The sequence below is a fragment of the Suncus etruscus genome, chromosome 2 (genome assembly GCF_024139225.1).
Source record: "Suncus etruscus isolate mSunEtr1 chromosome 2, mSunEtr1.pri.cur, whole genome shotgun sequence".
In the NCBI taxonomy this organism is placed as follows: Eukaryota; Metazoa; Chordata; class Mammalia; order Eulipotyphla; family Soricidae; genus Suncus; species Suncus etruscus.
Genome location: NC_064849.1, coordinates 50,973,820 through 50,990,063, shown reverse-complemented (window position 1 = coordinate 50,990,063; position 16,244 = coordinate 50,973,820). Strand labels below are relative to the sequence as shown.

Genomic DNA, 16,244 nt, shown 5'->3' with positions numbered 1-16,244 from the left:
AGTAATGGCAAAATGTCTCCTAGTCAATTCTCAGCTTAGTCTACTTGCTAAAAATAATCTACACACATATATAAATATTTGGAAGCATTTACTACTTTAAATGATTGATTTATTATTTATGTAAGAAACTTTATCAGTCATCATATGTGCAGGTATAAATGTCAGTTGACTGAGTTTACAACGGTGATCATAGAGGACTAATTCTGCTTCACAAAACACGATTTAGCAAGAAAAATAATGATATACTAAAAATAAGTTAAATTTCAAAAGATAATAAGTCTTTTATTTTAATGTCAACACCCTGGTGAAGTTACTGAAAGTAGGAAATGCATTATATTATTCTCCATTTTGACCTAGCCGGGGGTCCTCAAACTCGTGGCTCACGGGCTGTTTGCGGCCCTCTGTACATTTTGTGGCCCTGCCCTAGAGGAAATCTCCTTTTTGGTTTTGTTTTGTTTTAGTTGTCTTGGGTCACACCCCCCCAATGTTCAAGGCTTACTACTGACCTTTGCACTCAAGGATCACCCCAACTTTGCCTCCTGCGGCCCCCAGGTAAATTGAGTTTGAGACCCCCTGAGGGTCTCAAAAATATTTAAGCTAATCCATAATTCACAAATGACATGGAAAAATACAACAGAGTACCAACAATTTATTACACACTTATTTAAAAATTCTGTGCTACTTAAATAAGAGGGATTTTTTTTAAAGCTTCAAATGATTACTTGGAGTTATGGGATTTTAAATCAAATGGAAGAGCTAGAGGAATGATTTGTACATAAAGCATTTATTTGTCTATAGCCTATGTAGTATATTTCTAAAGAACTGAATATGGAATGTAAATTGTTTTTATATTTTCAGGCATTACTAGATTATGGAACCTGTCCCTTCTTCTTGATGCTGGAGAAACCCGTACAATTAAACACTTTCATTAATCGAGGGCGTGTCTACACAGAATTAGGGCAGTACCAATTTTGCTTTAGAGGTAAGCCTTCCAGTTTACTTGTCATAAACTGACCTGTTTAGGGCTGGAAAAAATAGTCCATTGGGTTAAAGCACTTTCCTTGAACATTGCTGAATCCAATTTGATTTCTGCACAATATGTACTCTCTCACGTATTGCCAGTAGTGATCTCTGAGCACAGAGTTAGGAGTATGATCTGAGCCTCCCATCAGGTGTGGATCCAATCCCACCATTTCAGCCTCCAAAAGCAAAATGAATAAAGAAAATCTTCCAATTGATTTTGTGTCCCCCCCTTTTGAAAACTAGTGACCAAATTTTCTTGATAGCAATATGGCAACATATAATGATCAATAGTTCAATATTAGAAATAATTATGTTGAATATTAAATAATTAGCCAATCACTAAAAAACTATGCATTTTAACTTTGATGACAGATTAAAGTCAAAATGAAATTTGAAACTTTTAACAACCAAGAGGGTAAAAATGCTGATTAAATATCTGCAGTACCATCTCAGATAACATTTTGACTACTACAAAACTCAATTACCTAATAAAAAGAAATTTTTCATCTGACCTTAGCCTTGCTGTTCTTTACTGTCATTTTACAAATTTTCAGTGAAAAAATTAATAAAAAGTGTTTGTTTTTCACCGAGCAGAGACTATTATCTCCTCAAGTTAGACTTCCTGAGAATAAAATTTAAGTTAGTGGAGCGGGTTCTCAAAACTTAAATAGAAAACTTTAATAAAATACACACACACAACACACACACACACACATATATACACACTCCTCTTTTTCGGCAGCATATATACTAAAATTGGAACGATACAGAGAAGATTAGCATGGCCCCTGTGCAAGGATGACACGCAAATTAATGAAGCATTCCATATTTAAAAAAAGAAGATATATATAATTTATCAAAAAGAAACATATGTTTAAAATGTATTTAGAGAATAATTTAAGAAAACTTACTATTCTTATCTTTAATTTTTATATTTTATTGCATAAATTAGCAAATAGTGGGATAAAGATAAGATATATTAACTATAATTAAAATGAGTAACAATGTAAGATAATTTGCCTTAAGTAATACGTGATTTTGCTTCTTTGTTTTCTATATCTATGAAGTAGATTTTCCCCATGTATTGTCACCTTCAGTGATGGCTTGTATTATTTTTTTTTACTTGATATTCTATTTCTATGGAGTGACATACAAATTAGTGGTCTTAGAAACCTTATTATTTTAGGCAATTTACACACAGAACTGTAATGACAGTTATTCTAAGGATCTTACATTTGAAAGAGTAAAATAGAAAAAGCCAACAAAATGGGCATAGGCTCTGTTAGGATGGTGAGGAAAACAATGTACAGGAGAATCATGATATATAATTTCTAAGTAATAGCCTGTTACAAAGTTATGCATGGGTATGCACTCATTTACTTAGAAATTGAAAGTAAATAGGGGCTGGAGTGATAGCACAGTGGACTAGGGAACTTGTCTTAAACCACGGCCCACCCTGAATTCGATCCTAGGACCCCATCAGGGCCCTTGAATACAACAGGGGATATATTCCTTAGTTCAGAGGTCGGAGTAACTCCTGAACCTCACCTGATATGGCCCCAAAGACAAAAACAAATAGAAAAAGAAATTGGAAGATAAATAACAAAAGAAATGATGGCAAGGTATAAAAAATAATTGCCTTTCAGGAATGGGACCTAGAGGTAAGAAATAGGGGGACTACTATAAACATTAACTTTTTTTTAGCCCTTATTAAATCCTATACATGGTTTATATGGCTTACAATACAGAGAAATTGACAAATTTTAAAAATATTGGTCATATAAAACTAAGAAAAATAAGTTGATTACATTTTGGAGGCCTCCTGTTCTTCTTGCTTCTTGACCTGCTCATCTTTGATTCTCCCTCAGCCACCCTTGGCAGTAAATAGAAATTAAGCATCTCCCTCCCTATGAAATTTAGCATCTTCCCTCTGCTAGAGCTTGGTGGGGGGGTTTATGGGGAGTCTTTTATATACACTGGGATGGGAGAGGAGGACAGAGTCTGTTCTGTTAAGTATGGAGTCTGTTAGCTCCTTTCTAGTTGGGTGAAATGAGAAGCTGAGCCTTGCCCTAAAGGCTGTATGTAGATTCAGGTTCAGCCTTAGAAGGTACTTTGGAGGGATTAAATACTGGCGAAGATGGATGTTCTTTTTTGGTAACTAAAATCCAACTACAAGCATGTTTGTAATCATGGTGCTTAATTAAAACAAAAAACAAAATTATGGACAGAAAATCTTTAACATAATAGACAATTTTGGATATAATTTAGCCACAATTCCACCTACATAATCACCACTTTGACCATAGAGAAGCCTATAGCCACACAGTTGTTAGCTATTGAAATAATGCTAAGTCCCAGGCTCACATTCCATGGTGTCATTTAGGTACCAACATTTTAGCATTTATAAATGAACTATTATCAAGTAACATTTGCTGTAACTTTCCCTGATTAAAAATAATTAAATTGTTTTGCTTTGTTTTTGGGGCCTCACCTGCCTGTGCTCAGTAATTACTTCTGGTGGGGCTCCTGAGAACATATGTGGTGCTAATGATTCAAACTCAGATTAGCCTTGTGCAAGACAAAATCCCCAACTCTCACTATACTTTCTAACATACCTCCCTCTCTCTCTCTCTCTCTCTCTCTTTCTCTCTCTCTCTCTCTTTCTCTCTCTCGCTCTTTTTAAATTCAATTTGCTATAGTACCCCTCGCAGTTCAAGTTTGATCAAGTGTCACAACAGGTAACTTGTCCATGAAGATTTCAAACGTACCTTTGAAAATGAAAAATAATTTTACCCCATTCATAGATTTTTGAATACTTATTCTCCTTTCCATATAGCCAATATGAAAGTCAATTAGCATCTTATATTGCCTGTTGTATATACATATGTATCGCATCTTGTACAGTTGGTATGGTACCCTTGATATTCAGGTGTCTGAAGATTTCAGTTTGGTGATAATTCTTATTTTTCTAAGATTTCTCTAATTCTACTCTAAGATTTGTAAAATGTAAGGTTCTCTAACACCCATGTCTGTGGTGCCCATAGAGTAATAATGGGGGCCCATAGAGAGGAGATCTTTAACAAATTTAAACAGCATCTTACCTTGAGCCATTCTGTCCTTCTCAGTTGACTTCTCTAATTCTCAAAATAGGGGGGGCAGAGCGGTGGTGCAAGTGGTAAGGCCGTCTGCTCAGGGGATACTACTGGTTATGTGCTCAGAAATCGCTCCTGGCTGGGAGGATCATATGGGACGCAAGGGGATTGAACTGTAGTCTGTCCTAAGCTAGAGCGTGCAAGGCAGGCACCTATACCATTTGCACCACTGCTCTTCCCCGTCCCCATTTTGAGCACTCTCCCCAGAACAGAGATGATGTTATGTTTTTAATGCTTGTGTTCAGGATTGAGTCAAAATTAGAACATTTGAGAAAACACAAAAGATGATGTTGACAAAATTATCAAAATTTTATGAAACTATTTCAGGATTTTAAAACTGCTGCACAGATGCAAAAGACAGGATGTGAACCTTTATCATGCCACTGCCATGTGCCATCACAGGTATGAATGATATTTATGTTTTTGGGAAAGCAAAATACTTAGCACTCTAAGGGAGAAAAAGAAGAGAAATGTTGAAAATGTCAGTCAAACATGTAGCATATTGTAAGCAATTAAATTTGTTCATAAAATGAAATTTACTTTATAAATTTTATTTTGTTTTATTGGAATGACATTGCATAAAATTGTATGTGTCAGATGTGTGTTATTGCAATTAACATTTATTCCCTTTTTCTGATTGTATTTTTATTTCATCTTTTTTCATTTTTTTTTTTATCTAATTTGCTCTGTAGGCCATTACCCAACTGTACTCAGGGTTTATAAATGGCTCTGCTCTCAGAGGACCAGTTCTAGAGAGGCTTGGAGAACCATATATGGTGTCAGGGATTGAACTGAGGTGGACTCTGTGCATGGCAAGTGCTTTACCCACTAAACCATCTCTCTAGATCCTTGTTTTTATTTTTTAAAATGCTCGTTTTGGCACCTCCTAGCACTCACTGGCTACCTCTAGTTCCTGAAGAATCCTAAGTGCAGGCGGTGGCCTAGAAGGCAAGGCAGACAGACCAGATGTCTTAATGGCTTGTGCCGCCCCTCAGGCCCTAGGAAAATAATTCTTTTTATCCCGTTTAAAACATAGTAGCTATTTTACCTCATAAAGACTAGATATGAAGACATTATTAAAACTTGAATTAGTGAAGATGCTTTCAAAAAAAGTCTAACCTAGTTTCCAGATATTTAATTTTATAGAGAACAGAATAGTCTTGATGTTGTTTATTTTAATCTATCAACTTTTATACGATCTCTCTGTCAACCTTTAAAATGTGATGGGCTGATGATGACAAATGTACTTGGATGAAAAGAGAGTGAAAAAGTTTTTATTCAAACAGAACAGAATTCAAAAATTTTCTCAATCATATGTTTATTATTAGAGTAAGTAAATATCCCTGACACTTCCTGACATATCTCTCTTATGACATATAATCCTGAGTACGTATGGTCGAGCTTCCTTAAGCTGATATTGCTTTGCAATTCCAAATAACCAACCTTCTTCTTCAGTCTACCAGAATCTTTATTTGTCCTTTAATAAAAAGTAGAATTCTAAATTTACAGTAAAGCTTTGATAATCATAATTCCTAATTCCATATGTTTTATGTTTTACCAGTTTTTCAGAATTTAAATATTTGGAGATGGTTATGCTTTTTTCAGGAGAATATATTGGTTTTTTCAAGGTGAACTATATTCACACTCATTTTCTATCAAGCATACTTTTTGAATATTTGAGATTCACAATTGGCCATTTTACCAGTAGGTGAAAGTAAAAATTTCACCATTTATTTTTTTTTTTAAAGGAATAAATCTTTAACTTTTAGGGCTTTGATCTTTGAACTCCTGGGGTTTGCAGACTTTTGAAGTCTGCTTTTGTATATCTCTTGTTCTCACTCTTGTGGTTGCTAGGAGACAAACATTCCATAGCTGAATATTCTACTTGTTGCCTAATTTGGTCATGAAGAGTATTAGGGTAGAGTTAATTTTTAGATCTCTTTGGGAAAGTCATCTTCAAAATTTTGGAAAGGAAAAACATGTCTCAGGCTAGAATCCTGTTTAATTAGAATTATATTCCTTACCTACTTTTTTACTTCTGTTTATTTATCATGCACTTTAATATTTGCATACAATATTTTTGAATCCTTTAACTTTCCAAGCCACATTCTTTACTTTGGGGAGGTATTTATGATTTATTTTGATAACTCAGTAGGGCACATACTGGTCATGTATGTGATTAATTTGGAAAATGCAATGGGCCATTGTGCCTGTGGCATAGGCTGCAAGCTCAGCACTGGAGCCAGAGTGAATGTACACTCTAATAAAAATCATGTGTATTCAGCTCCTGCTATTTTACATAAACTTATTTTAGATTTAAAATGAACACATTTTAGAAATAACTAACTTCATGAACTTTCATATGTGTTATTGGTATCTAATAGTATGCTCCTAATAAGAGATTTCCTATTGGATTATATCTGATAGCCATGTGATTAACAAAATCTTCCAACTATGGCTACCCTGATAAATATGATTTTATATACATGTACATACTTTTACACACATGTACACATAGATCAGGAAAGGGAGACTGCTGGTTCTTTAGGGGTTTCTCTGAGTTTGGCACTGTTAACACCTTTGGACTTGACTTTGAATCATCATCAACTATGTGGATTTCAAAATTTCTTTACAACATGAAACTTTATTGAGCAGAGTAGATGCTCATTAAACCTTAATGCTGCTGATGAGGTAGAGATGGAAACACTTGATTTTCTAGCCATATTCACATCTTTTAAATTGGTTAAGGAAATGTAAAAATGTATTTGGCCTACCAACCCCCTTTCAAAAAAATTTATTGGTGAGTTCCTCGAAATCTATTTTCTTTAAGCAAACAAGTGTTTCCCTTATGCACTTGTTGCTATTAGCATCCTCAAAATAATCCCAGTACCCTCAAGGGCCAGAATCATCCATTTTGGGAAATATTGATCTATATTCAATGGGAGAATTATATTTTGTAAACCAAATATATATATATATATATATGATATATATATATATCTATAATTTGTAAATCCAAATATTCATTCACCCAGGGTAGTTTTAATCTATCTCTGCATGAGGTGTGAAGACAGTCTGTTGCAAATCCTGAATATGTATGTGCTAGGAGTATTTCCGTGTTTGTGGGAAGAGCTGGGAAGGTCAAGAATTAATTTGTATGGGTTTACATAGTTATGCATCAAAAATGAATGGTTTGTTACCCACAGATGAGAAATATTGGGCTCTAAAATGTATCAACTAAATGCCTTTGTACAAGATAACTGTCTTTTTAATATATTGTTCATAAATAATTTATATTACTGTTTACAGTTTTTACTCTAATATAACAAGAAAGGTACAGGCATTGTGACCTAACTACTTAGTGATATTTTACTGTTAAATATTTCCAGTTATAAGGGAAGATGACACAATTTTACTGAAAATTTCCCAGAGGCTAGCAAACCTTGTTTTTCTTAACCATCCACTGAATGTATTTAGAAGATTCCAGGTGACTAAAATGTGAAAATTAATCTTCATAATGTCTAAAATTAATCTTCATATGTCTAAAACGATCTTCATCTGCCTGTAAAAATAATACTTGAAAATTGGCTGATAAACCCAAGTTTTCTATAATACGTCACTATTGACTTTCATGTTATTTTTTGCAACTTGATGCACTTTTGTGTAATGCTTGCCAAAATATGGAGCAAATATCATGAACTTTCCATTTATTTTTCATAGTGTGTTCACATCTCATGTAGTAAGACTTATTTGAGACGCTATATTGCTTTTCAAAACTATTCTGTCACAAACCTGAATACTTAAAGGAAGAAACTAAGAACTAGTCCTTCAACATCCTGCTAAAATATGGTGTTGTAATAGTAATGGTATTGTAATAATTACATTAATAATTACATGGTGTTTGTAATAATATTGCCAGGTTAATTTTTTTCAAACTCCAGTTTCCAGCTCTATTTAATTTAATGGTCCTTTATGTTTTCGTTGTTTTTGTTTTGTAGAACACATCTAGAGTTGCTCAGGCTATATTCCTGATTCTGAGTATCGGGTATCATTGTTGGCAGGCACAGAAAATATATGGGGTGCTGGGGATCAAACCTAAGTAGGAATCTGTATTACTGTCCCTTTGGACTTGCTTTGTTTATAAAATAGAATTTTGATTTTCATTGTGACATTGAATTAAGTTACCTTTTGAAAATAGATTAGTCCAAGAAAATAACTTAAAAATATATTCAGTCAGTGATAATAGAGAGTATTTAGGGTAAAGTGATGAAGACAGTATTAACCATTTGGGAAATTAATATGCTAAGAGCTATTTCCTGAGGGCTGGAATTATAACATTTCAGATAAGCTTCTCACCCTGCTGTTCCCACAGAAACCCCCCTCCAAAAAAAAAAGAGTTTATAAAATAATATTTAGGAAATGATAGTTTCAGTAGTTACTTTAATGGCCTTCATATATTTCCATGTGGAGTCGAGTGATAGCACAGCGACAGGACGTTTGCCTTGCACGCAGCTGGTCCAGGATGGACCTGGTTTCAGTTCCTGACAATCATCCCATATGGTCCCTCAAGCCTTCCTTCTTTCTTTTATCTTCCTTTCTTTTTCTTCTTTCCTTTTTATCTTTCGTTCTTTTCTTTCTTTTTTCTCCCTCCCTCCCTTCTTTCCTTCTTTTTTCTTTCTTTTTTCTTCCTTCCCTCCTTCCTCCCTCCCTCCTTCCCTCCCCCCCCTTCTTTCTTTCTTTCTTTCTTTCTTTCTTTCTTTCTTTCTTTCTTTCTTTCTTTCTTTCTTTCTTCTTTCTTTCTTTCTTTTCTTTATTTCTTTCTTTCTTTCTTTCTTTCTTTCTTTCTTTCTTCTTTCTTTCTTTCTTTCTTTCTTTCTTTCTTTCTTTCTTTCTTCCTTCCTTCCTTCCTTCCTTCCTTTCTTCTTTCCTTCTTTCTTTTCTTTTCTTTTCTTTCTTTCTTTCTTCTTTCTTTTTCTTTCTTTCTTTTCTTTCTTTCTTTCTTCTTTTTTCTTTCTTTCTTTCTTTTCTTTCTTTCTTTCTTTCTTTCTTTCTTTCTTTCTTTCTTTTTCTTCTTCTTTCTTCTTTCCTTTCTTTCTTCTCTTCCTTCCTCCTTCCTTCCTTCCTTCCTTCCTTTCCTTCCTTCCTTCTTCCTTCTTTCTTTCTTTCTTTCTTTCTCTTTCTTTCTTTCTTCTTTCTTTCTTTTTCTTTCTTTCTTCTTCTTTCTTTCTTTCTTTCTTTCTTTCTTTCTTTTTTCTTCTTTCTTTCTCTTTCTTTCTTTCTTTCTCTCTCTCTTCTCTTTCTTTCTTTCTTTCTTTCTTTCTTTCTTTCTTTCTCTCTCTTCTTTCTTTCTTTCTTTCTTTCTTTCTTTCTTTTCTTTTTTCTTTCTCTCCTTTCTTTCTTTCTCTCTTCTTTCTTTCTTTCTTTCTTTCTTTCTTTCTTTTCTTTCTTTCTTTCTTTCTTCTTTTTTTTTTTCTTTCTTTTCTTTCTTTCTTTCTTTCTTTCTTCTTTCTTTCTTCTTTCTTTCTTTCTTTCTTTCTTTCTTTCTTTCTTTCTTTCTTTCTTTCTTTCTTTCTTTCTTCTTTCTTCTTTCTTCTTCTTCTTTCTTTCTTCTTTCTTTCTTTCTTTCTTCTTTCTTCCTTCCTTGCTTCCTTCCTTCCTTGCTTCCCTTGCTTCCTTGCTTCCTTGCTTCCTTGCTTCCTTGCTCCTCGCTTCCTTCCTTCCTTCCTTCCTTCCTTCCCTTCCTTCCTTCCTCCCTTCCTTCCTTCCTTTCTTTTTCTTTGTTTCCATATTATTTATTTGGGTTCTTGGCTCATAGTCCCGACATTGTTCAGGACTTATTCCTAAGCCTGTGCTCTGCGATTACTCTTGGGAAGATTATATGTACTGTAGTTCAAGGAAAGGAATAAATCAGGGATGCAATGCAAGAGACTTAAACCTTACACTATGTCTCTAGACACAATCTTTTTTCAATTGTGAAACCTTTTGGCAATTGAATGAAAATACTGGAAAAAGGTAATATTAATTTGATGATAGAAGCATTGGTTGGCCCTACAAGCATTTCTACTTATATTTGGATCATTAGTTCATTGGTTCCTCAAATATCAAATACAAGCACATTAAAGGTGAAGAATATGCAGTAAAGAGGACTATGTGAAAAAAATATAGTTTTGCAGTATTGCTTACCTCAGTGCATCTCATTGTATACTATTTTTGTTCTATACTCTAGGTAAACCCTTTTGAGCTGTAATTTTCTTCTAATCTGTAAAAGTATAGAAAATTATAACTTATTTACAGAATTGTTGAAAGGATAAAGTAGAAAATAGCAAATGTGAATTATGATGTATCTAGTAAGTGGTTATTCAATGCTAGATTACTTTATTATTAAGAAAACCTTTAAATTTTTACCATCTTAATTGAAGTAAGATTATTAGGCATGGAAAAGCCTGATTATATGACCATGAATAGTTAATTCCTTCAAGAACCCTCTTTACTACAGAAATAGTAATTTCAGGATAGATAAATAAAGTAACACTCATTTAGTCATATATATCAAACATGCAATAAATGAAGTGCATTTTACTATTCTCCTAGTGTTCACAAAGAAATGATGAATTACCTCTATTATAAGATGTCAAACTGCCATATGAGGATAGTTTTTTTTCTCATGGTATAAAAAAGTAAAAATAATACACTTGAAAATATATTTTATTTTATTTATTAATTTTATTTTATTGAAACCATTACAAAGTCCTTCATAGTTGAATTTCCAGAAATATAGTTGAGTCAGAGCCCTTCCCACCACAAGTATTGACTTCCCTCCATCAATGATCCCAAAGTGTATCCTATACCAGCACTTCTGTCCCTACAGCCTACCAGTATAACAGTGCATTTAAGTATAGATAGTTAAAGTTATGTCTCTTGATTATATTATTAATTGACTTTGGCTTGGATATTTTGTTATGTCCTCATATTTTTTGTCCAATGCAACCTGAGACAACTTGGCCCCTGGTCCCTCTTCTTTCTTTTTTTCTCTTTCTTAGTTTTATAGTAATATGCAGAAATATCTGGTAAAACAAAGTAATCTGTGTCCCAATGTTCTATAAAAAAAAGGCAGGAGCTCCATACATTTATTTTAATTAGAGTTTACTGTATTCAATCAATAATGGTTTATGTTTTTTATATATTTTTCAATACCAGTATAATTATATTTTCTAGTAATAACTGTTAAAAACAACAGAGACCATTGTGGTGGCATAAAACTTCTATAAATCTGAAAAAATAACTTTAGATTATTATCTGGCACATTCTATAAGAATTGTATTTTACCCAAGCCAGTACTCTGAAGTGTACTTATCACTGGCTTAGATCAAAAAGAACTTCTGTATTTACCTTTTCATATGGATAAGAAAAATAAAATAAAGAAATCAATGAGTCAATTAATTTCTTTATGAAAATGTTATACACAAGAAAGTAGATATTTCTCAAGAATAAATTAATATTTTCATGGGTTTTTTTTTTTTAGAGTTAAAGAATTTGAAGAAGCTGTCAATTTCTTCAACAAGACACTTAATTGAATCCACATTTTATTGATGCTTACATTGGACGGGGAAATTCCTATTTGGAGAATATGGTAATGACAAAGCCACTAAGCAAGCTCAGAAAGACTTATTAGAGCATTGCATTTTTTCCCAGCTCAAACACAAGAGCCAGAATTTCTTTTGCCTATTATTTACAGGTATGATCACATAGCAACATTTTGGATCATGACAGAACCTTTGGACAGGATTAAATATTAGATTTGAATGTTTCCTGGTTATGTTCAGGAACATTTTTACTTACCCCTACTGATGATTAGAATAGCAGGGGAAATAGTATTTTAGTCAGTTCCAGTGACCCTTTTTTATGAGAAGTCCTGGACCCAATGTGCTATTTAGATTTTTCTGAACCCAAATTTCCTGCCTGCATTCCTTTTGTTTTACCCCTACACTTAAAAAAAAAAAAGCTGTTAAACTTTCTGGAAAATTTTTTACTAAGAATTTTACCAACATTTCTGTACTAGCTGATACCTAAACAACACAAGATTTTTTTTTATTGATTTGATGGAAAGCAAGTGGGAATATCAATGTAAGAATTAAAAAAATTTTTTGGTTGTTTTTGTTTTGTTTTGTTTTTGGGCCACACCTTGTGATGCTCAGGGGTTACTCCTGGCTATGCACTCAGAATGCGCTCCCTCTGTCCCAGAGGACCATAAGGGATGCTGGAGGATCAAACTGCAGTTCGTCCTACGGTAGTATGTGCAAGGCAAATGCCTTACAAGGCAAATACCTCTCTGACCCCCAACATACTGTTTTTTTATTGTTCTTATATCCCACAGGTCGCTCCTGGATCAGCCTCTTGCAAGGCAAACTGCTGAGCTATCGCTCTGGTTCCCCTTTTATAAACATTTTTTAAGTTTAAGCACGTGGTTATAAACTTGTTCATAATTGGGTTTCAGCTATAAAATGCACACCACTGCAATTTTTCTATCACCAATGTTCCCCATTTTCCTCCTTTCTCATCCCCTACCTGTCCTTCAACACAGGCATTCTATTTTTCTACCTCATTGTCATGGTAATTGTTGGTATAGTTAATTTCTTTAACTGCACTTACAACTCTTTGTGTTAAGCTTCATATCATGGGCTGGTTCTTTTGGCCCTCATCTCTATTGTCTTGAGTATTATTACTATATTGTCTTTCATTTTTCTTAAATACCACCAATGAGTGATATTATTCTGTGTTTATCTTTCTCACTCTGACGTATTTTCATTCAACATAATGTCTCCATATTCATCCACTTAAAGGCAAATTTTGTGACTTTATTTTTTCCTAGAGCTGCATAGTATTCCATTTGCTTCACAGTTTCTTTAGCCCCTTATCTGTTGTCAAGCATCTGAGTTGTTTCAAGATTTTGGCTATTGTAAATTGTGCTGCTTGTGAACATAGGAGTGCAGAGAGAGCATTATTATACTGCATTTTTATGATACTGTGGTATTATCCCTAGGAGTGGTATTTGTTGGATGATATGGGAGCTCAAATTTAAAGTTTTGTGGGTTTTTTTTTCTGAGGAATCTCCATATTGTTTTCCAGAAAGGGCTGGTCTAGACAGCATTCCCACCAGGCAGTGAATAAGAGTTCCTTTCTCCCCCACATCCACACCAACAGTGGTTGCTCTTGTTCTTTATGATGTGTGTCTGTCTCTGTGGAGTGAGATGATATCGCGTTGTTGTTTTGATTTGCATCTCCCAAATTATTATTCATGTGGAACACTTTTTCATGTGCCTTTTAGACATTTGTATTTTTTAGGAAATATTATTCATTTCTTCTCCCCATTTTTTTGACGGAGTTAGATGTCAGCCACATGCAAAAAAAAGTGAATTCAGACCTCTACCTAACACCATGCACAAAGGTCAAATCAAAATGAATTAAATACCTGGATATCAGACCTGAAACTATAAGGTATATAGAAAAAAGTGTAGACAAAAAACACTCCATGACGTTGAAACTAATAGTCATCTTCCAAGGAGGAAAACACCACTGTACTAACCAGTGGAAGCAAGGATAAACAAATGAATTACATAAATCTGAGAAGCTTCTGCACTTCAAAGGAAACAGTGACTAAAGTAAAAAGGTCACCCACAGAATAGAAGAAACAATTTATCCAATACCCATTAGATCAGGGGCTATTATCTAAAATATACAAGGTACTGACAAAACTTAACAAGAAAAAAATCCATGAAAGTGTTGAAGTGGACTTCTTTCATATAATAGATCAGACAACCACTGTATAGGGACTTCTAAATTCTGGTCAAGTTGGAAGAATGTTACTCAGAGTAGTTATAGGGATACTCTTATTGGAGTTTTTCAATCTCAAAGATATTTAGACCAATTTTCACTCACAAAACATATTTTGACATTATTGAGATTAGTGTTAAATGTACTATACTATGTTTTTCATGAAAGGGAACTGAAAGCCTTAGATTTTTTTTTATCTTAACAGCATTTCAACAACATACAAAATATGTTAAATTTGCTATGTTTGCAAACAATTACTAAGTAACAATGCCATTAGAATAAATTTAAGGATTTTGTTGAAGTTAATTATTTTGTTTGATTGGAGGTTTTTTGAAAGAGATGATAGTTATTGAGTGGTAGTTATAGATTGATAGTATACCCAAGAACTTACTAATAAGATAAATAAAATTTACCCTAAGAAATAAAATGTTTTTTTTTTTCATTATTAGATTGTAGCCAAATTTTCCAAGTCAATATAAAGATTTAGTTACTTTGGAAGCTACCAAAGTTGTCCAAAATCCAGTGAAATTGTGTTCTGTGCACCTAACACAGGGCAAAAAATACAGCTATGAAGAAACACGATTGGCACTTCTCTTAGATTATTGAGCATGTAGCAAGAAATTATATATATGATAATTGATCTTATAACATAATAAATTAAGCCAAGGAAAAGGATAGATATTCATGTAACTTGTAACACATGAACTTCGAGGGGTGAAAAAAGACTTTTGAGAAAAAAATTTAAGTTGTGCTATATTAGGTTTAATTATCCAGGAAGAGGGTATATAAGTTATTCAATTAATTTGACAATAATTCATGATGATATTATATAATATTATATAACTATTAATAAATATAGTATAAACATTGATAATAAATGTCAATTAGATATTAGTTATTCAGGGGATTTGGGATAGGGTATTCAGAATAGAGAGAAGAGTCAAAATCAAATTCATGTTAGAGTGAGACTGAGGACCAAAGTAGATAGAATACTGTGAACAAAGGGAAACATGAGGAAGAGAATGAAGTCAAGGGCTTTGCAGGGCACTTAAAATATAAATATTCTTTTTTTTTTTTTTGGTTTTTGGGCCACACCCGGTAATGCTCAGGGGGTTACTCCTGGATATGTGCTCAGAAGTTGCTCCTGGCTTGGGGGACCATATGGGACACCGGGGGATCGAAACCGCGGTCCGTCCAAGGCTAGCGAAGGCAAGGCAGGCACCTTACCTTTAGCACCACCGCCCGGCCCCAAATATTCTTAATTCAGTATCAATCTTATGTTTTATGATGATACATGGGTTTTTTTGCCAACCTAAAAGATGACGGAATAACACATAAATCTGAGAAAAGAATGAATTAGGAAAAAGAAAGAATGATAAAGAAAATGAAATAATAGTCATCCAAGTACAGTTCAGTAGAGAGAATGACCATTGGATCAATAAAATACCTAATAGTTTCTTCTACTTTTTTCCTCATGCTAGGAACAGATAAAGCCCTGAAAAACAAGATGTTAGGAACAGATGACAAATATGATGAGGCTTTTGCTGATTCCTTGGTTTTCCAAATAGGACAAAGAAGATTTTTATTTGATTTCCATATAGTTTACCCAGACAGAGATTTACTGGTTCAAAAAAATGATGTCTAGTTATCTTGCTGATTTTATTTCCATTTTCTAACCTTATTTTTTGAGTGGGATGTCACATGGTGATGCTCAGTGTGCTATTCCTGACCTGTTGCCTGATGATTGCTCCTTGGAAGTGTTCAGGAGTCCATGTGGCTCAGGGCATCAACCCAGGCTTCCCACATTAGCATGGTATTCCAGTCTTTTGAGCTATCTTCCCAGCACTATTTTCTTATGATTTTTATGAAAGAGTCAACTTGGTTAATGTGAGTAAGTTTCTGGGATTCTGGTAAGTTGAGGATTTTGAGCCCTATGTGAGTAAAGAGCAAGTCATCCTGAATTTGTAAACTCTGCCGTCCTGGGATGAGAGGGTTTCCAACTGACTTTCTCTGGTAAATATTCTGACTTCATCTTTCTATTTTTTCTCTTATCTGATAGTCTCCTCCAATTCCTCAGTCCTTCCTTTACTTCCACTCTTCTTACTCCCCATCATATCACACTTCCCTTCTTTCTCTTTGATTTCCATTTTTTCTTATTTATTCCTCTCTTTCCTTCATTGCTGAGTTGATTGTGGTGCAAGCACATATGCTCATGTGAGGTCACACTCCTGGCCTCCA

The 16,244-nt window shown here is 33.9% G+C and overlaps 1 protein-coding gene and 1 non-coding gene across 2 annotated transcripts in view; both read left to right on the top strand.

Moving 5' to 3' along the window:
- The window catches only part of TTC6 (tetratricopeptide repeat domain 6), a 221,602-nt gene that overhangs the window by 175,035 nt on the left and 30,323 nt on the right, over positions 1-16,244 (top strand). The window contains 6 exon segments of the mRNA XM_049768952.1: positions 859-973; positions 2,050-2,071; positions 4,524-4,577; positions 11,698-11,741; positions 11,744-11,796; positions 11,799-11,910. Of these exon segments, the coding sequence (XP_049624909.1) occupies positions 859-973; positions 2,050-2,071; positions 4,524-4,577; positions 11,698-11,741; positions 11,744-11,796; positions 11,799-11,910 (400 nt within the window).
- LOC126003214 (U6 spliceosomal RNA) lies at positions 1,752-1,856 on the top strand. The gene has a single exon (XR_007493748.1). It is a non-coding gene; the product is annotated as a U6 spliceosomal RNA (small nuclear RNA).